At 46.8% G+C, this 15,582-nt stretch overlaps 1 protein-coding gene across 1 annotated transcript in view; it reads left to right on the top strand.

Moving 5' to 3' along the window:
- Positions 1-917: 917 nt before the first annotated feature.
- The window catches only part of fgd5a (FYVE, RhoGEF and PH domain containing 5a), a gene marked incomplete at its 5' end in the record, with an annotated part of 63,021 nt that continues 48,356 nt past the window's right edge, over positions 918-15,582 (top strand). Inside the window, 3 exon segments of the mRNA XM_083661018.1 lie at positions 918-969; positions 1,643-4,439; positions 13,723-13,837. Of these exon segments, the coding sequence (XP_083517144.1) occupies positions 918-969; positions 1,643-4,439; positions 13,723-13,837 (2,964 nt within the window).

Here is a 15,582-nt window from a genome sequence, read left to right as displayed (position 1 = left end):
TGTGTACTCCTAGAGGGGTTCATGGAGGAGTGATGGGAGGCCATGCTGTTAATGTCCTTCCCCCCGTCGACATCCTGTGTGTGGAGTCCTTCAAGGAGGCTCTGCTGCTGGAATAGTTAGAGTTTAGTGAGTGAGTGTGAATTAATAGATAGAGCGTGGTGCTGTTGAAGTAGGAGAGAGAGAGAGAAGATATAGCCTACAGTATGGGCAGAAAGAGACATGCAGTACTGGGCAGGTATTCATTATTCATGACAAGCAAGTTAGCTTAGACAAGCATTCAGACAAAATCAAGTCAGGAGACACAGAGAGAGAGAGAGAGAGCGAGCGAGCACAGAGATAGCCAGGAGAGAGAGAGAGAGAGAGAGCGAGCGAGCACAGAGATAGCCAGAGTGCACACAGGGTTGAATAGGATGTGCGTCAGGGCAGGTACTAAATAACAGGAAGAGGGTGTATACTCTTTGTTAAGTATGGGTGTGTTTCATGACGATACTAAATTTCATAAGTAGTGCTCTCGAATGACTTGACCATTTTTAAGCGAACTTCATGAAAAAAACAACGCTGATTTATTTTTAACGAAACGAAACGAAACGAGGATGGACAACCCCGTCTGCCCACACGGGCACCTTGCACGCACACACACACACATGCTCCTATCCAAATGGCACCATGAAATGAAATTGATCCTCCCATCCTGGCTCGCCCTCCTCCATGGGCAGGGCAACAGAACGGTGGGCAGCGTTTTCCTCGCAGACGCCCGGGGACCAGCTTCCTCTTAGCTCATCTTCTTTGCATGTTTTTGGGTTCATATCGATTTTATATGGAGGGAACCCCAGGTGAGCACGGGGGAGAACATGCAAACTCACACAGAAAGGCCCTTTCACGAGATAACCCACCTGGGCACTATAGGCACCGAAGGCATGGGGAGACACACCCCAATAAGACACACCCCAAGTGCCAACAGCATTCCAGGTGGGAGTCCGACCCAGGACCTTCCTGCTGTGAGGCGACAGCACTACCAGTGATGTCATCCATGCACAAATGACATCACTGGTCCACAACTGAACTCAAATCAACTCTCAATACCTGTCAAACTAAAGGAATGCCTGCAAAACGGTTTACGGTTTTCGGATATGTGTGTGGGGATCATGTGCAAAATAAATCAGCATTGTTTTCCAATGAAGTAGTTGAATGTTAACGAGCACTCCATCAAGAAGACTACATTTAAAAGCAAAACTTGAGAATGAATGTCAAAAGTAGGACATGACTTACAGTATTGTGTTGTGATTAGAAAATGACCTGCAAAGTGTTACATTATTATGATCAACCAATCAGTAGTTGAGGTCAATCCTGTTATAAGTGTTGAAATTCTGTATGCGGCCAACCTGTATGTGTCACATCGCAGACAGGGAGAAGTTATTGTTTCTCCCCTAAGTACACTGTGACTCTCTTGTTTTTCCTGCACATAATGTCCCCTACAGTCACTGACTCTTGCTCAAGGCTTGCCTTCCTATTTGCATCCTGTTCAGAAATAGGAATCTTTATGGTTATGCAACACAAGTAGTCAACAACAACGACAAAAAATGTTATTATTTGTGTGGCTTCTACAGTTGTGTTATAAAATATCTTTTTTCTCTTTGTTCAGATTTTCAGAATCCACCGCAAGTCCCCCGACCGACGGTCCGCAGTCATCTAACCATCAAGGTGCAGTCCAAGCTGATGTCAAGGCCTTCTCTTCCTGTCTGTGGCCCCAAACCTCCCGTCGCCCCCAAGCCCAGGCCCCTGTCTGAGCCTCACCTACAGGGGGAGCCCTGCCCCTCACAAAGCCTCAGTAACGGAGACCTGAGTCACTCTGATGGAGAGACCGAAGACCTTCACGAGGTGGCTGAGGAGGAGCAAGAGAAAGAGGAGAAAGGCCAGGCAGAGGATAACATCAATGGCAATGTGAGCAGAGACGACGACTGTTGTGAGGATCTAATAGGAGGAGAACTTGTGGAGGAAACGGGGGAAGAAGGAGAGATGTTAGATAATGCTGCTGAGACAGACAGTGTTGGCTCTGACGACACAATCAAAGCAGTCGATGATGGATCTACTGTTGACACTACTGAGGAGGAAAACACTGATGATGACTTGAACCAATCTGAAGGTGACAAGGAGGACACATTAACGTACACTGATCACAAAGATGAAGACAATACACTAGCACATTCATTATATTTGGAGGAGCAGGGTGTTAGTGAACAGAGTGAAAACCCTAGAGGTCCTACAGAAAACCCAGATGAACATGTAGAAGAACAAAACCTGAATCAAAGGCAATTCCTCAATAAGTGTGTTAAGGAGAATGACAGCGAAGTGAAAGAAGATGACAGTGTACAAACTGGAGACTGTTTGCAACGTGAATTACTCGCAGATGAGACTGAGGTGGAAGCCAGAGGATTCGCATTTGGCGCTGGCTTTTGCATGCTTCCAACCGTGAATGAGGAGTATCCCTACGATGTGATCGGCGCCACAGATGATGCCAGTGATACATGTGACTCGTGTGACCCGGCCGAAACAGGGGACACAGAATCGTGGCAACCGGAACGGGCCACCAAGGATCCCTCCGGGCGTTTTCGATTCACGGCTAGCACTGAGGACGTGTTTGGGCCTTACTCCGTCATTGGAGCTGTGCCAACTGATCCGACCAGCACTGCTGACCCCGAGTGGGGTCAAGATGACGACACTGATGACAAGCCTTCGAATGAACCGGAGACCGCAGGTGCTTCTAACCAAGAGCCGTACTACGTGTCTTCAGACGACGTGGACAAGCTGGAGGAGAAACACGCACTCTCAGAGCAGGGTGAGATCCAGGAAGGCACCGGGCAGTCCGACCAGCACATAGACAAAGACAAGGATACCGAGTCAGTGGACGAGTATGCGGACATTGACGATTCCCTCTGCTGCCCCGAGGCAGATGACTCCCAGCAGTTGGAGTGCGTCTCGTCGGAGGATTACGTCGAGATCGGGGATGACGACGAAGACGAGGAAATGGAAAAAAGACAAATAAAAGGAAAGAGTGCTAAAGAGAGGACAGCCAAACGAGATCAGGCGTTCCAAAGCCAGAGGAACAGCTGCCAGCCTCGCCTCAGGCTGTGCAACATCACCGTACCGGCAGACCTGGACGTGGGCCCCGAGCTCACCAACAGGGTGGTGTTTGCCCACACCACTGAAGCTTTTGAAGAGGACATAGAAGAACTGGACTGTCACATTGTGCCTTATTACGAAGACACAGACTCAGATGGCGAAGAGCATATATATGAAGAGGCGGGGTTTGACTCAGAAGGTGAGAACTTTGTGGCGCTCGACCGTAAAACCATTGTCACACGATCGCGTTCTTACTCTGGAAAGGTTCCGGGTTATGTTCCCGAGACCGTTCCAGAGGAGACAGGGACGGAGTACCAGACTCATGACTACTGCACAGTGGCTTTGGATCAGAACGGGGAACCTCTCAGTCGTCCAGAACATCAAGGGGTCAACCGTCTAATCCCGTCTCTGAAACCTCGTCGCTTCCTCTTATACTCGCGTCCAGAATTGTCCTTAACCAGTCCCGCAGAGCTCGACCAATCGCTGAAGGGAGAGGGCAGGATGAAGAGGAGAGATGATAACCTTTCCCTCCCGTGTGTCATAACCTCCTCTGGAAGCTTCTCACAGCGTAGCCATCAGTCGTCCAGTGGTGTTTCCACCCCGACCTCACTAGTAGACATCCCGCCACCCTTTGACCTGGCATACATTACCAAGAGACCCGTTACCAAGAGTTCCCCTTCCCTCCTGATCCAGCATGAAACCACCGATAGACCTAAGAAGAAGACGTCGTCCTTCAAGCGCTTCCTCGCCCTCAAGTTCAAGAGGAAGAGCGATTCCAAAGGTTTCAGCGATGGGAGTGTCCGCTCTTCGCGCTCCTCCTCCGAGTCCAGCCACCATGGCCCATCGAGAGTCATAGAGCTGGACCGTAGGAGCACCAGCAGCTCTCCGCAGCTCCAGTCCGGCTTGGTGATGCCTCAGCAGCGTCCTCCAGACCTGCCGTCCACATTCTCTGTTCTCTACCACCAGAAGAGGAAAGGAGACCCCAAAGCCTTTGGTGGCAGGGGCATTTCCAGAGGGGAGTCCTTCGAGGAGCGCTCTCGTCGCCCCCTCATGCCACTGCCTTTGACCAAACCACGCTCCATCTCGTTTCCCAGTGCTGGTGCTGACACCTCAGACTACGAGAACATCCCGGCCATGAGCTCCGACTATGAGAACATTCAGATCCCAGGCAGACCCGTCAGAGCCCTCACTGTCACTGAGTTCTTTGAGGACCCCAACCGCATGACAATCACCTGCAACGACAACGATGGCTATGTGGACATGAACAGTTTCCCGGGGATTGACAGCAAACCCCAGTTACCTAAAGAAGAGCCTGAAAGGTACAGTAATATCTCTCAATAAATCCATGCAAAATGTAATTGGAATTGTGCCAATGTGCCATGCTCGAATGCAAAAGGGCAAACTACTCATTAGAACCATCCATGACAAATGAGAAATGAGATGGCTTTTCACACGGCCGTGAAGTTTTTCCTCATCGTTCATCATTGTATAGAGAGGCAAAGTGACCGCCTGCTTCTTGTTTCAGCACTGTACCAGAGATTTTCATCCGGCATTTATTTTCCCATAGACATTTCGTAAAATGCTTATAAAAATAGTTGTACATGTTCAAACCAAACGGTTCAGATATATTTAGAAACAGGAGAGACCACATAACATTTAACTGAGACCAAAATGTAAAGAAATTGCGGATTTAAAGAAAATGTTTTTTCGATATAGTTTTTTGAAGGTGAAAGGTTCTATGGTCTCTCCCGATTCGAAATAATATAGCTGAAGCGTTTGGTTTGACGAAGTAAAACTATTTTTATAAGCATTTTACGAAATGTCTATGGGAAAATAAATGGCGGATAAAAATCCCTGGTACAGTGCTGAAGCAGGAAGTAGGCGGTCACTTTGCCTCTCTATATGCGCTTTCAGTTCATCTTCATATACTAGCCGATGCTGAATACTGGATACTGAGCATGCATGTACCACTTTTTTACAGAATAGGTGGGGGAATGCTATAGTCCGGCTTCAACCACCTTCATGTTTGTCGGTGGAGTTGTAAAGCCAGGCCCCATCAGTTCAGAAGTGCAATCTCCAGTGGTGAACAGCTGACAGATAGTCAGTGTGGGGCATCTGGCTGAGCAGGTCAGGTTCTCCCTCATCTAGGAGAGTGTATTCAGAGAGAGATGAGCAGCATGCTGTGTCAAGCACCGGTGGCTGTGGGAAGACGGACAGTGCTTGTGGGAGAGCTTATTCTTGTTTTTCATTTGGTGGATTTAGAGGTCGCATCTGGTGCCGCTGATTCCTACTACGCGAGTGAGGGGATGGAACAGCTCGTGGCAATTGGGTGTCTCACAGAGCACACGGGTTTATCCACAATGGAGGAAGTCGTTATGGGCTGCAATTAAAAAGTGAGAGAGTATAGGGGTGTCAAAGACAGAGAGAGTTCTTTTCACATTGGGAGGCGGGGAACAAGCAAAGGTGAGAAGGTATGTGTGAATGTGGAGAATAAGGAACAGAGACGAGTACGAAAGCCAGGGGGCGTAGTGCTAAAGTAAGGCAAAGGAGGGGGCAGGGAAAGAAAGAACAGAAGAAAAGGGAGGCGAGAGTAGTTCTGCTGCTGTAATTGCTCTCCTGTACCTGACACTTGAGGTTAAGTTTGGGAGAGCTTTTATTAAAGTCGCTCTCTCCCGAGTGCTTCTCGTTTCAATTGGACCCTGGAGGGCCCATGGATTTACCGCTGTGTGTGATCGAGTGAGGCCACATCCTACCGAATGACCCCAGCCTGTGGCACTGCTGCTGCAGCCAGTGGGGCCACACGGTCCCCCGGTCTTAATAAAATAGCTGTTTGATGAGCTGTGTGTAGTCAAAGAGACAGACCATTACCACCAGCTCCCTAAACTCTGTACATGATCCTGGGGCAGAATGCCTCCATGCCCCAATTTATTTTTTATTATTGCGGTGCCCTTTATTGTCTACTTTATGTTTGTTTCACAATTTTTAATTTGCCTTTCATAACTGTTTACTTTAATCAAAAGAGGGTCCTGAATCTAATTTCTATCCATATTTCTACACAAATCTCGTTCATAGTCACCTGTATTGCAGGAGCATATAACCTGATCCGTCTTCTCTGTTTATCTCTGTTTACTAAGACACATCTCCTCGTTTGAAAGCCCTCTGTTTCCCAGACAATGGCCCCTCAGTGTGGCTTCTTCTCCCGGTGACATTATCGATCTGTGCTCATTGTGTGGCGAAGGTCTCAGACCTCAAACTGCTCACAAAGATCTAAAGAACCTCTCTGCCCTGACAGCTCGCCTCCACCACCGCATTCCCCCTGGAGATGCCTCTGTTGCCAAGGCGGCTCTTGTTTTGTCTGGATGTGTATGGTGGGGTATATGTTTATCTTAGTGCGTGTGTGTGTGTGTGTGTGTGTGCGTGCGTGTGTGTGTGTGTGTGTGTGTGTGTGTGTGTGTGTGTGTGTGTGTGCATGTGCGTGCGTGCGTGTGTGTGTGTCTGTGTGTCTGTGTGTGTGTTCGCGTACGCGAGTGTGTGTCTGTGTGTGTGCTCACTGTATGTTGTGTGGTTGTTTGTTTGTGCATGCCTCTGTGTGCTGTGCTCAGATGTGTGTGTGTGTGTGTGTGTGTGTGTGTGTGTGTGTGTCTCTGTGTGTGTGTGTGTGTGTGTGTGTGTGTGTGTGTGTGCGTGCGTGTGTTTGTGTGTGTGTGTGTGTGTGTGTGTGTGCATCTTCCACTAAACTCTGTTCAACGCCTGACATGGCCACTGCCCCCAGTCCAGCTAGTTGATGATGGCAGTGATGTATGGAGAACACATTGAACAGTCAACACTGCTCTGTAGCCTATAGACCTATAGAGAGAAGTGGATTATTGTGCTGAGCAGAGTGACCGTGAGCCACACAAAAGAATCATGCCTACAGAAGCAGAGACATGCATGTTTCTTACAAACGTACAACACTGCTGTGACATAGGCTTGCTTTGTTTTGCCCGCTGTGATTAATGTATAGCACCATTCAAACACTACTTCAACACCAGGTTTACAACTAACTGAGCTAAGCAAAGAGATGGTATAGCAAGCTGGCTACCATAGGCTACCATGCATACACACACATGGCATACTAATGATTGATCCCAAGCCCATAGCCCAGGAGTTGCTAATGAGTGTGTGTGTGTGTGTGTGTGTGTGTGTGTGTGTGTGTACGTGCGTGTGTGTGTGTGTGTGTGTCTCTGTGTGTGTGTCTCTGTGTGTGTGTGTGTGTGTGTGTGTGTGTGTGTGTGTGTGTGTGTACGTACATACGTGTGTGTCTGTGTGTGGGGGTGTGTGTCTGCACTGGTGTCTGCATATTATACAGTACATACAGTATGTACAGTATATTATATTGTAAGGTGCTTCATCAAAGATGGCGGTTCTCCAGAGGAAGTTGCCCTTGTATTGTAGTAAGTACCGCAACAAATGAGTGCTGGGAAAAGTCTTTGAAGCAAAGACAGCCGAGGTTTTGTGATGGCATTGGATTCTGTGTTGTTTGTGACAACAACACTAAGCAGTAGGTAGACCACAACAATGCAGATGTGCTGGTGTCCCTGTACACTAAGTAAATAGCTCTATAGGAGCATTTTCAATTAGCTAGTGCTAATGTGTGCACACTAGTGCATCTCCTGGTGACCCTTTGGCAACATTTTCACTCAAAAAACAGCCGAACACAAAGTTCTTCAGCGTGATGACAAAAGCCCTACCATGGCCTCTCAAACGGCTCCTCCACCCCACTGTTATGTTAGTGTTAGTAGTGATGAGGGAACCATCTTAAGAACATTGTTTAGCTGGGTGGTGGCTGTGTGGCGAGGTGGTGGGCAGCAGCAGGGTGTGTACCGCTGGCTCGGGCCAGGGCCGCGATGCCAGGCGGCGACTCTGAGGTCACTGCCAGGTCATCCCCAGGGAGGAAGTGTCCAGCCTATAGGAGCTTCCCACCAGCCTGTTTACAGGAAATGCAGGAGAAGGGCGGAGGGTCTGCGGCGGGAGACAGAGAGGGAGGACGGGGAGGAGGAGAAAGGGGGTCACCGCGGCGGGGCGGAGGTTTCCCAGACTCCTCCTGGAACAACACGGCGAGGTGTGGCGCTGTCCGGAATGCCAGGTCTGCTCTTTATTGTGGCTTTGTCAGGAATGCCGGCGGCCTATCACTGCTGCTCATACAAACGAACAAGGCTTAAAGTGATTGGTTGACTATGGCTGTTATCGTTACACGCCGTGGCTAAAGAGAGGATAAATCAATTTAAACCAAGTGAGCAGAGGTTATAATGTTGTTGCCCTGACAAGCCTGTCAGATGATGTTAGATGAGCGTTATTATACAGAGCACTCCTCCATGTCACAGGCAGGGCGGCAGCAGACAGAGGGTCCAGACTCTCATCACACATTGTCACAACAGCCAGAGGCTACACGCATAACCGTCATCACAAACAGCAGCAAACTATAAAGTGCCTCAATTCTGTTAATCCCCCATCAGTATCCCAATCTGCTATGCTGAAGAGGCTAATGTGAACCTATTCAGCTGCGCCTATAATGTCCTGTAATAGCGCCATTACACGCGGGAAAAGGCCCTTCTGATTGCACCTAATATATATTTTAATACTCAATGTTTAGCTCAATTGAATTACATATTACAAGCTTCATCAAATTCACAGAAAATGGGGCGGCGTATAGGCTACGTCTTTGAGCAGAGAATCATTGTATGCTCCTCTGAATTTGGCACAGTCGATTTAACATAATAAAAGACATTGCAATTGGCTGGCGTAATAGCACTTCATTAATGGGTCTTGATAAAGGACTTCACGTATTGTTCATTATTACGAGCTTTATGTATGGAATGATTATATGAAGTTGATTGGAGCTATACACACGTTTTTCCTGTGCAATAACGGCTTAGGATGGTTTAAGAAGGAAATCCCCTCTGTTCAAGATGAAGAAGGAGGAAGTAATTCATGGACGAAATGATTTCCATTTGTGGCAATTGTTGATGTTTTTTTCTATAGGTCCATGTATAGGTCCACAACCCTCCATTACCGTTCAGGTAGCTAATCTAAGGTGACCAGACGTCCCCAATTTCTCGTTTTTGGTGACCTGTCCGCGGCTGGAAGCTGTCCCCGAAAATGTCCCCGATTTTCTACTCCTCATCTGCAGCCGAGATGACTGTCTTTCAGAGACTCTAGCGGGCTCATTTTTAAAGCTATAGTGAATAAGTGATATCATATGAAACTAGAAGACCTACAGCCTCCATTGTCCCAACCATGTCATGCTACAGATGTTATTCATTTAGTGAAATCTCCAAATGTCAAAGGTTTTTTATATCAAATCAGAACATGCATTTTTCTATGGTGTTCCTCGAGGTCTTAAATGTGGTATTTTGGAGGGATATCAGTCGACCTGCACCATAGTTTATTACAGGACCATGGCCAAAATACATGAAACCAGAATTCTCCCCCTTTTATATTTCATAGATAATAAGATTGGATATTTTAATGAGATATTGACTGCAAAACTGAAAATGTCCCCGATTTTCATTTCAGAAATCTGGTCACCTTAGGCTAATCCCAACAGAGACAGTTGTTTTCAGAGATTGTGTTGTTGTTGGTTGAGGATGCAGATGCAAATAAAGCAGGGTGAAAAGGTGAATGTGGAAATGGCTCTATGGCTGAGAGAGTTGCTTCTGGGCACCTCGAGGAGGAACCCCCCTGTCTCAAAGCTCCATCTCTCCCATTCTCTCTTCTTCCCAACATCACCGAGACCCCCAGCCAGGCTGGCCTGTCCTCTCTGGGGTCAACCATGAGTAATGGCCTATATGGTGCTTCCCTCAGCCCACCCAATATATATATATATGAGGTGCGTGTGTGTGTGTGTGTGTGTGTGTGTGTGTGTGTGTGTGTGTGTGTGTGTGTGTAGGTGTGTGTGTGTGTGTGTGTGTGTGTGTGTGTGTGTGTGTGCGCGCGTGCGTGCGTGCGTGCGTGCGTGTGTGTGTGTGTGTGTGTGTGTGTGTGTGTGTGTGGCTCATGAAGGATGGGTATGTCTGAATGAAGCTGAAGTCTAGCAGGGAACTCTGTTAACCCTTGGTTCTGAGAGTCTTCTAATAGCCTGCTACTGCTATCTGCACACACACACACACACAACCACACACACACACACAGGGGGCTGTTTACTGTGTGGGGCATCAATACAAGCACTCATTATGGTGTGTGTGTGTGTGTGTGTGTGTGTGTGTGTGTGTGTGTGTGTGTGTGTGTGTGTGTGTGTGTGTGTGTGTGCGTGCGTGCGTGCGTGCGTGCGTGCGTGCGTGCGTGCGTGCGTGTGTCTGTGTGTGTGTGTGTGTGTGTGTGTGTGTGTGTGTGTGTGTGTTTACGGTAGTTTTATGGCATTTTACTTCTTTATTAGATATTAAAGGATATGTCATTAAACATCACAATTAAAAGATCAAGGGCTCTATCTTCCCAAAAGCGCTAATTTAGCGTTTAACGCCGTGCGCAATGCAAATTGGGGGCGGACACAAGGCATGCGGCCTGTGATAACTGCACTGGGCATTGGCTGCCACAAGCCAAAGCAGGCGTTTCAGCGCTAAAATGGGGTGATAGATGGCATTATGCTATCGTCAGCAGCGAGCAATTACTTTGCGCTAAGAGCTTTGAAAAGGACCTCTTACGCGCAAATACCTCTCTGCGCTGGGTGCGCTGCACGGAGATTACCGCTGCGCTCCCAGCGGAGAGAGGTATTTGCGCAGTGGAAAGTGGAATTCCTTTTGGATATGTCATACGCAGCCTTGCACAGCCTTGATTTCGGCACGGCTCTAATTTGCGCTTGCGACACCTGCCGTGAACCTTTCCGCATCCCGGCCGAGAATTGCATCCCCAACATATTTCGGGGCTGTTTTAACTTAGAAATCAGGTAGGTCACGTCTACCAGACAATGATATCACTTTTAAACAGTTGCATTTCTGTATAAATGATTACAAGTATGCTCCCGTGAGGTGGGGATGTGGATATTAGACCGTATAATAAATATGGCGGTAGCTACTGTGACATCACCATTGGTTTGTGGGCTCCCGCTTTGAAGCCTCGAGGTTGGCATTTTCACCGCATCGCCATCTTGGTTATTTGGAGCAGGAAGTGATGTAAATGTGGACGAGAAGAGCCGCAGCATCGCCTGCTATTGGTCCACGATCACTGGACAATCTGTCAATCACGCCCCCAAAGCATAGTCTGCTTTATCGTCTATTTTACTCTAAATGGGACCATAATTTACCAAATGAACATCATGCTTATTGAAGGAGACTTGAAACTAACGATTGAGTCCATAAACTCATTAGGAAAGTCTTTACTGAGGTCATACATCAAGTCAGAAGTAGGGTCGCTTTCCCATTGACTTCCATACAATTGGACCTCTTTTTTCAGCCAATGGAGTCATCCATTGGTCCGTTGGTCATTAGAAAGAATGCAGCTTTAACTTACTTCCGCATTGGCTTCAGTTTTCACGAACGGAACTACCCCTTGGGATAATACAAAAACACACCATGATGTCATACGTCGAGATATTTCCAGTGCAGCTACAGCGAGTTTGAAAGCATATCATATCTAAAAACATCACATTTTGATGTCAGTCCCTCAGCATTAAAGAGCAATGGCTTCTAGAACGATGTCCCACAATCATACACGGTAGAAGAGGCAGAAAGTAATTCTGGGAAATGTAGGAAGGAAATGAAGTAGAAGGGAACAAGACAGGTTGATGAAAGTACATTACAGAAGTTCTTTACAAAAATGCCTGAGAGTACCCGAGGGTGGGTTTTTAACATCACAAGCTAGACTCTATCCCACAATGCTACACCCCATTTCACTCAGCAGTCACCAGGACATCTGTTCACACTTAACAGTACTGATTCACCTTCAGCATCATTCTGTGCTTCTTCTACACGACCTATAGAGCTGAACAGTCACGTGACATTTCTTAACCCAGAAGTGAGTTCCCCATTCATTTCTCCATAGACATTTCGAAAAACCGTTATATAGAGTTTCAAGGCTGGAACAAAGCCAACCCGTGACCTACTGAATCGTGAGTGACCATAAAACATTTCAGTTGGAGCAAAAACAAAAAATAGAAATCGGAGGGGGGAGGGGCTGGGGTTTATTTTCGATTTTTGGCTTTGTTCCAGCCTTAAAACTCGTTATATAAGGATTTTTCACGTGACGGTCAAGTGACTGTTGTGTCCCCTTGGCAGTGATGAACCTGTTACTGGCAGCTGTCCCAAGCACAAGTTTACACTCAGGCTGCCATTAGCTCTCTGTTTATAACCTGTAGGCCGTGCAGAGCATTCTTTGTTGGGTATTTTCTCTCATACCATGTGACATACTCTACAACAATTTAGCTTTTATAACTAAGCCTGTGATGGAATTACTTTCCACAACATCAAAATGATGCTATGCTATTCCACAAAACTGAAAAGTGAAACCTGCCAACTACTTCCATGGCATCATTCTTAATTCTCTAACTGACCATGAGCATCTATCTGGTTTTACAATAGAAGAAAAATATCTGTGCAGTAATCATCTTGACAGTGTGAATTTGGTACAACACACTGAATGCACCTTCATGAGCCACATAACTTTAATATTGACCACAGGTAGCATTTAGGGATTATATGAGAAGAACTATATGAGACCTGACCTGCAGCATGGCCCCCCTGCAGATACAGCAGGGATTAGCAGTGTAAGTACACGACTGTGCCATCTGTGAGCAGAATGAATCAGTGTCACTGGAGTGGAAATGTTCACTCTCAAAGACAAACACAGGGAGAAGAATTTCAAGAAGTAGACTGTAGAAAGAGCAACCTCCAGGTGTAACCGATCCTCCAGGTGTTTGGAGTCAGTTTGGAGTAAGCAATCGTGAATGTTTTGGCCAGCGAGGTTACAGCTTAGTGTTATGAGGCTGTGCGTCTGCAAAGGCATTATGAAAGCAGGCTTTTCATACTCAAAGAGTTGTTTCTCTGTGGATGCACAGGTTGGAGTCTTTTCCCTGTTGATGCACAGGTTGGAGTTTGTGTCCTCTATGCCAGTGGTTCTCAAATGGGGGGCTGGGGACCCCCAGGGGTCCGTGGCACTTTGCCAGGGGGTGCGCAAAAAGTTTTCAGGAAAATAAAAATAAAAACGTTTTTGTTGTTGTTGTTCCAAAAGCTTCATAGTTCAACAAAAATATGTTATGCTTTAAATCTAAAATGCTTCATGGATTACATTCTAATCTAACAAACCAATCAATTTAAAAGTCAAGCACGTTACCGTGGAAACAATTAAGCTTAGCCCAAAATCACAAATCAGAATGAGGGGGTCCCCAGTATATTTTCTATCCTGTAAGGGGTCCTTGGCTGAAAAAACATTTGAGAACCTCTGCTATATGCCTGTTGTTTCCCCTTTAACGCTTTTCAGCGCGATGTCACTCATTGCAGGTTCATGCTGTGCTATCAAAGATCTGCTATAGTGTAAATACTGTTATGCTGTTATAATATTCATGTCATATATATCAGTGCTCATACCAAGGCTGTTCTTTTGTATCCATAATATGTTTTCTCTCTCTCTCAGTGCCTATACAGAGCCTTTCCCCCTGAACCCTGTCTCTGCTGGGCTGTCGGAGGAGGACCACGGGCGTACCTCAGAGGAAGAGGAGGGGTGTGTGGAGCAAAGTTATGACCGACAGGTAAGATCATGTCAAGCAGAGACCAAATAGACTGCAGTAGAACCTTGTTCATCCCAAACTCTGAACAAACCTACAGTCCACTAAATGGCCATGATGAGCAGATAAATGCTTCGAGGCAATCCTGATGGATCCTGTTGGATGAAAGGAGTGAACAAACTGGTGATGATGGTGATTCTTCTATTATGAAGATGTTTTACAAACACTGATGCTCTGTGGCTCAAGAGGCACTTTGCCCTGATAGAATGTGATGTTCAGTGGGGACATACATAGGTCCACAGTGATGTTTCCCCCTCTGATTCACTGTATTCACCTTATTCACCACGCCCACTTTTTCTCTCTTACGCGTTCAACGCAAACGTATTTGTTCTTCCGGTGGCTAATATTAGCCGCTAGTTAGTTATGTTATATGGCAGTAAAATGCCACTGAATGACCAAATTGATATCACTTTTAACCATTTCGAGTAACACCGTTTCCATACGGATCACCAGCGTTAGTTTGTTGTTTATAACGTGGCTATATTCATAACGTTCCTATCTCGGATGCGTTATTTCGAATCCCACAGAGGCCTGGCGCAACCTATGTGGGTTTCAGGACGAAACAGTCTCCAGCCACTAACGTCATCTTTAGAGCACAATATTCCTGGAATGCAAGTTTAACTAAACAGTTACATTCCCTCTGCATTCTACATAAAATTAAGATATTACGGGTTGTTTTATTTTGTATGTTACATACGTATTGGCCAAGATATGTTAGTTTATGGCGGAGTAATTCTGCCAGGAGTGTGCGCGGCCATCTTGCCTGCGGGGTTTTTGGCAAGTCAAAACGGAAATACTATTACGAAATGACGTAATGCGGAAGCGTCCATGTGTGGGCAAAGAATAAGGTGAATACAGCGTGCTAGTTGAAATGTATCAGCTGGCCTGTATCCACCACCCCACCCCACCAGCTCCTCGCCCTGCCTTACAATCACAGGCAGCCATTTTACAGTGGTCCGGTGTGATGGACCCCGCCCGTCTCTCTGCCACAACAACATCAGGCCCCGCTCTCATCATCATCATGTGATGTGTACTTCCTTGTTTTCTTCTTCTTCAAAAGAGAAAAAATAACAATAAAGGAGACAGAGAGGAAGAGAGAGAGAGAGGGGAGGAGGGGGGGGAGATAGATAGTTGGCCCAACAGCAACAGTTCCCCTGAATGGAGGTTGTGTTTTGGTTTCATTTTGAGGAAATGAGGATCAGTGATGTCGTTACAGTAATGCAGGAAAAAACAACCGTGACAAAGCGCAGGATCCTCGCCCCCGGTAAATCCTTTCATGGCGTGGATGTGAGGTTTTGGCGGCGGGTGTTTTGAGGCCTGTGATTAGCCTCTAAATCAGCGGGGCAGCATTGTTGTCAGCACACACACACATGGCTTCTCTCTCTCATACATAATGCATCTGAATTTAAAAGTGTCGCGTTTGAGAAAGCTTTGCCGCACTCTAATGAAATAATCAGTCTTATTTTGACAGCGTGAAAAAAAACGTGAATTTGCTTTTTCCTCCGTCTCGGCCGCGTAGCTGTTCTGTTCCTATTAATGTCTGAGAGCAATAAGTGCCCGCAGAGAGCCTTTAAACATTAGCCGGGTTCATCCATCTCCTCCTGTTCTCCTCCTCCCTGTCACCACCTCCTCCTGTTCTCCTCCTCCCTGTCACCACCTCCTCCTGTTCTCCTCCTCCCTGTCACCATCTCCTCCTGTTCTCCTCCTCC

The sequence above is a fragment of the Poromitra crassiceps genome (genome assembly GCF_964638095.1).
Source record: "Poromitra crassiceps genome assembly, chromosome: 25".
NCBI lineage: Eukaryota > Metazoa > Chordata > Actinopteri > Beryciformes > Melamphaidae > Poromitra > Poromitra crassiceps.
This window is presented reverse-complemented; position numbering and strand designations above follow the sequence as displayed.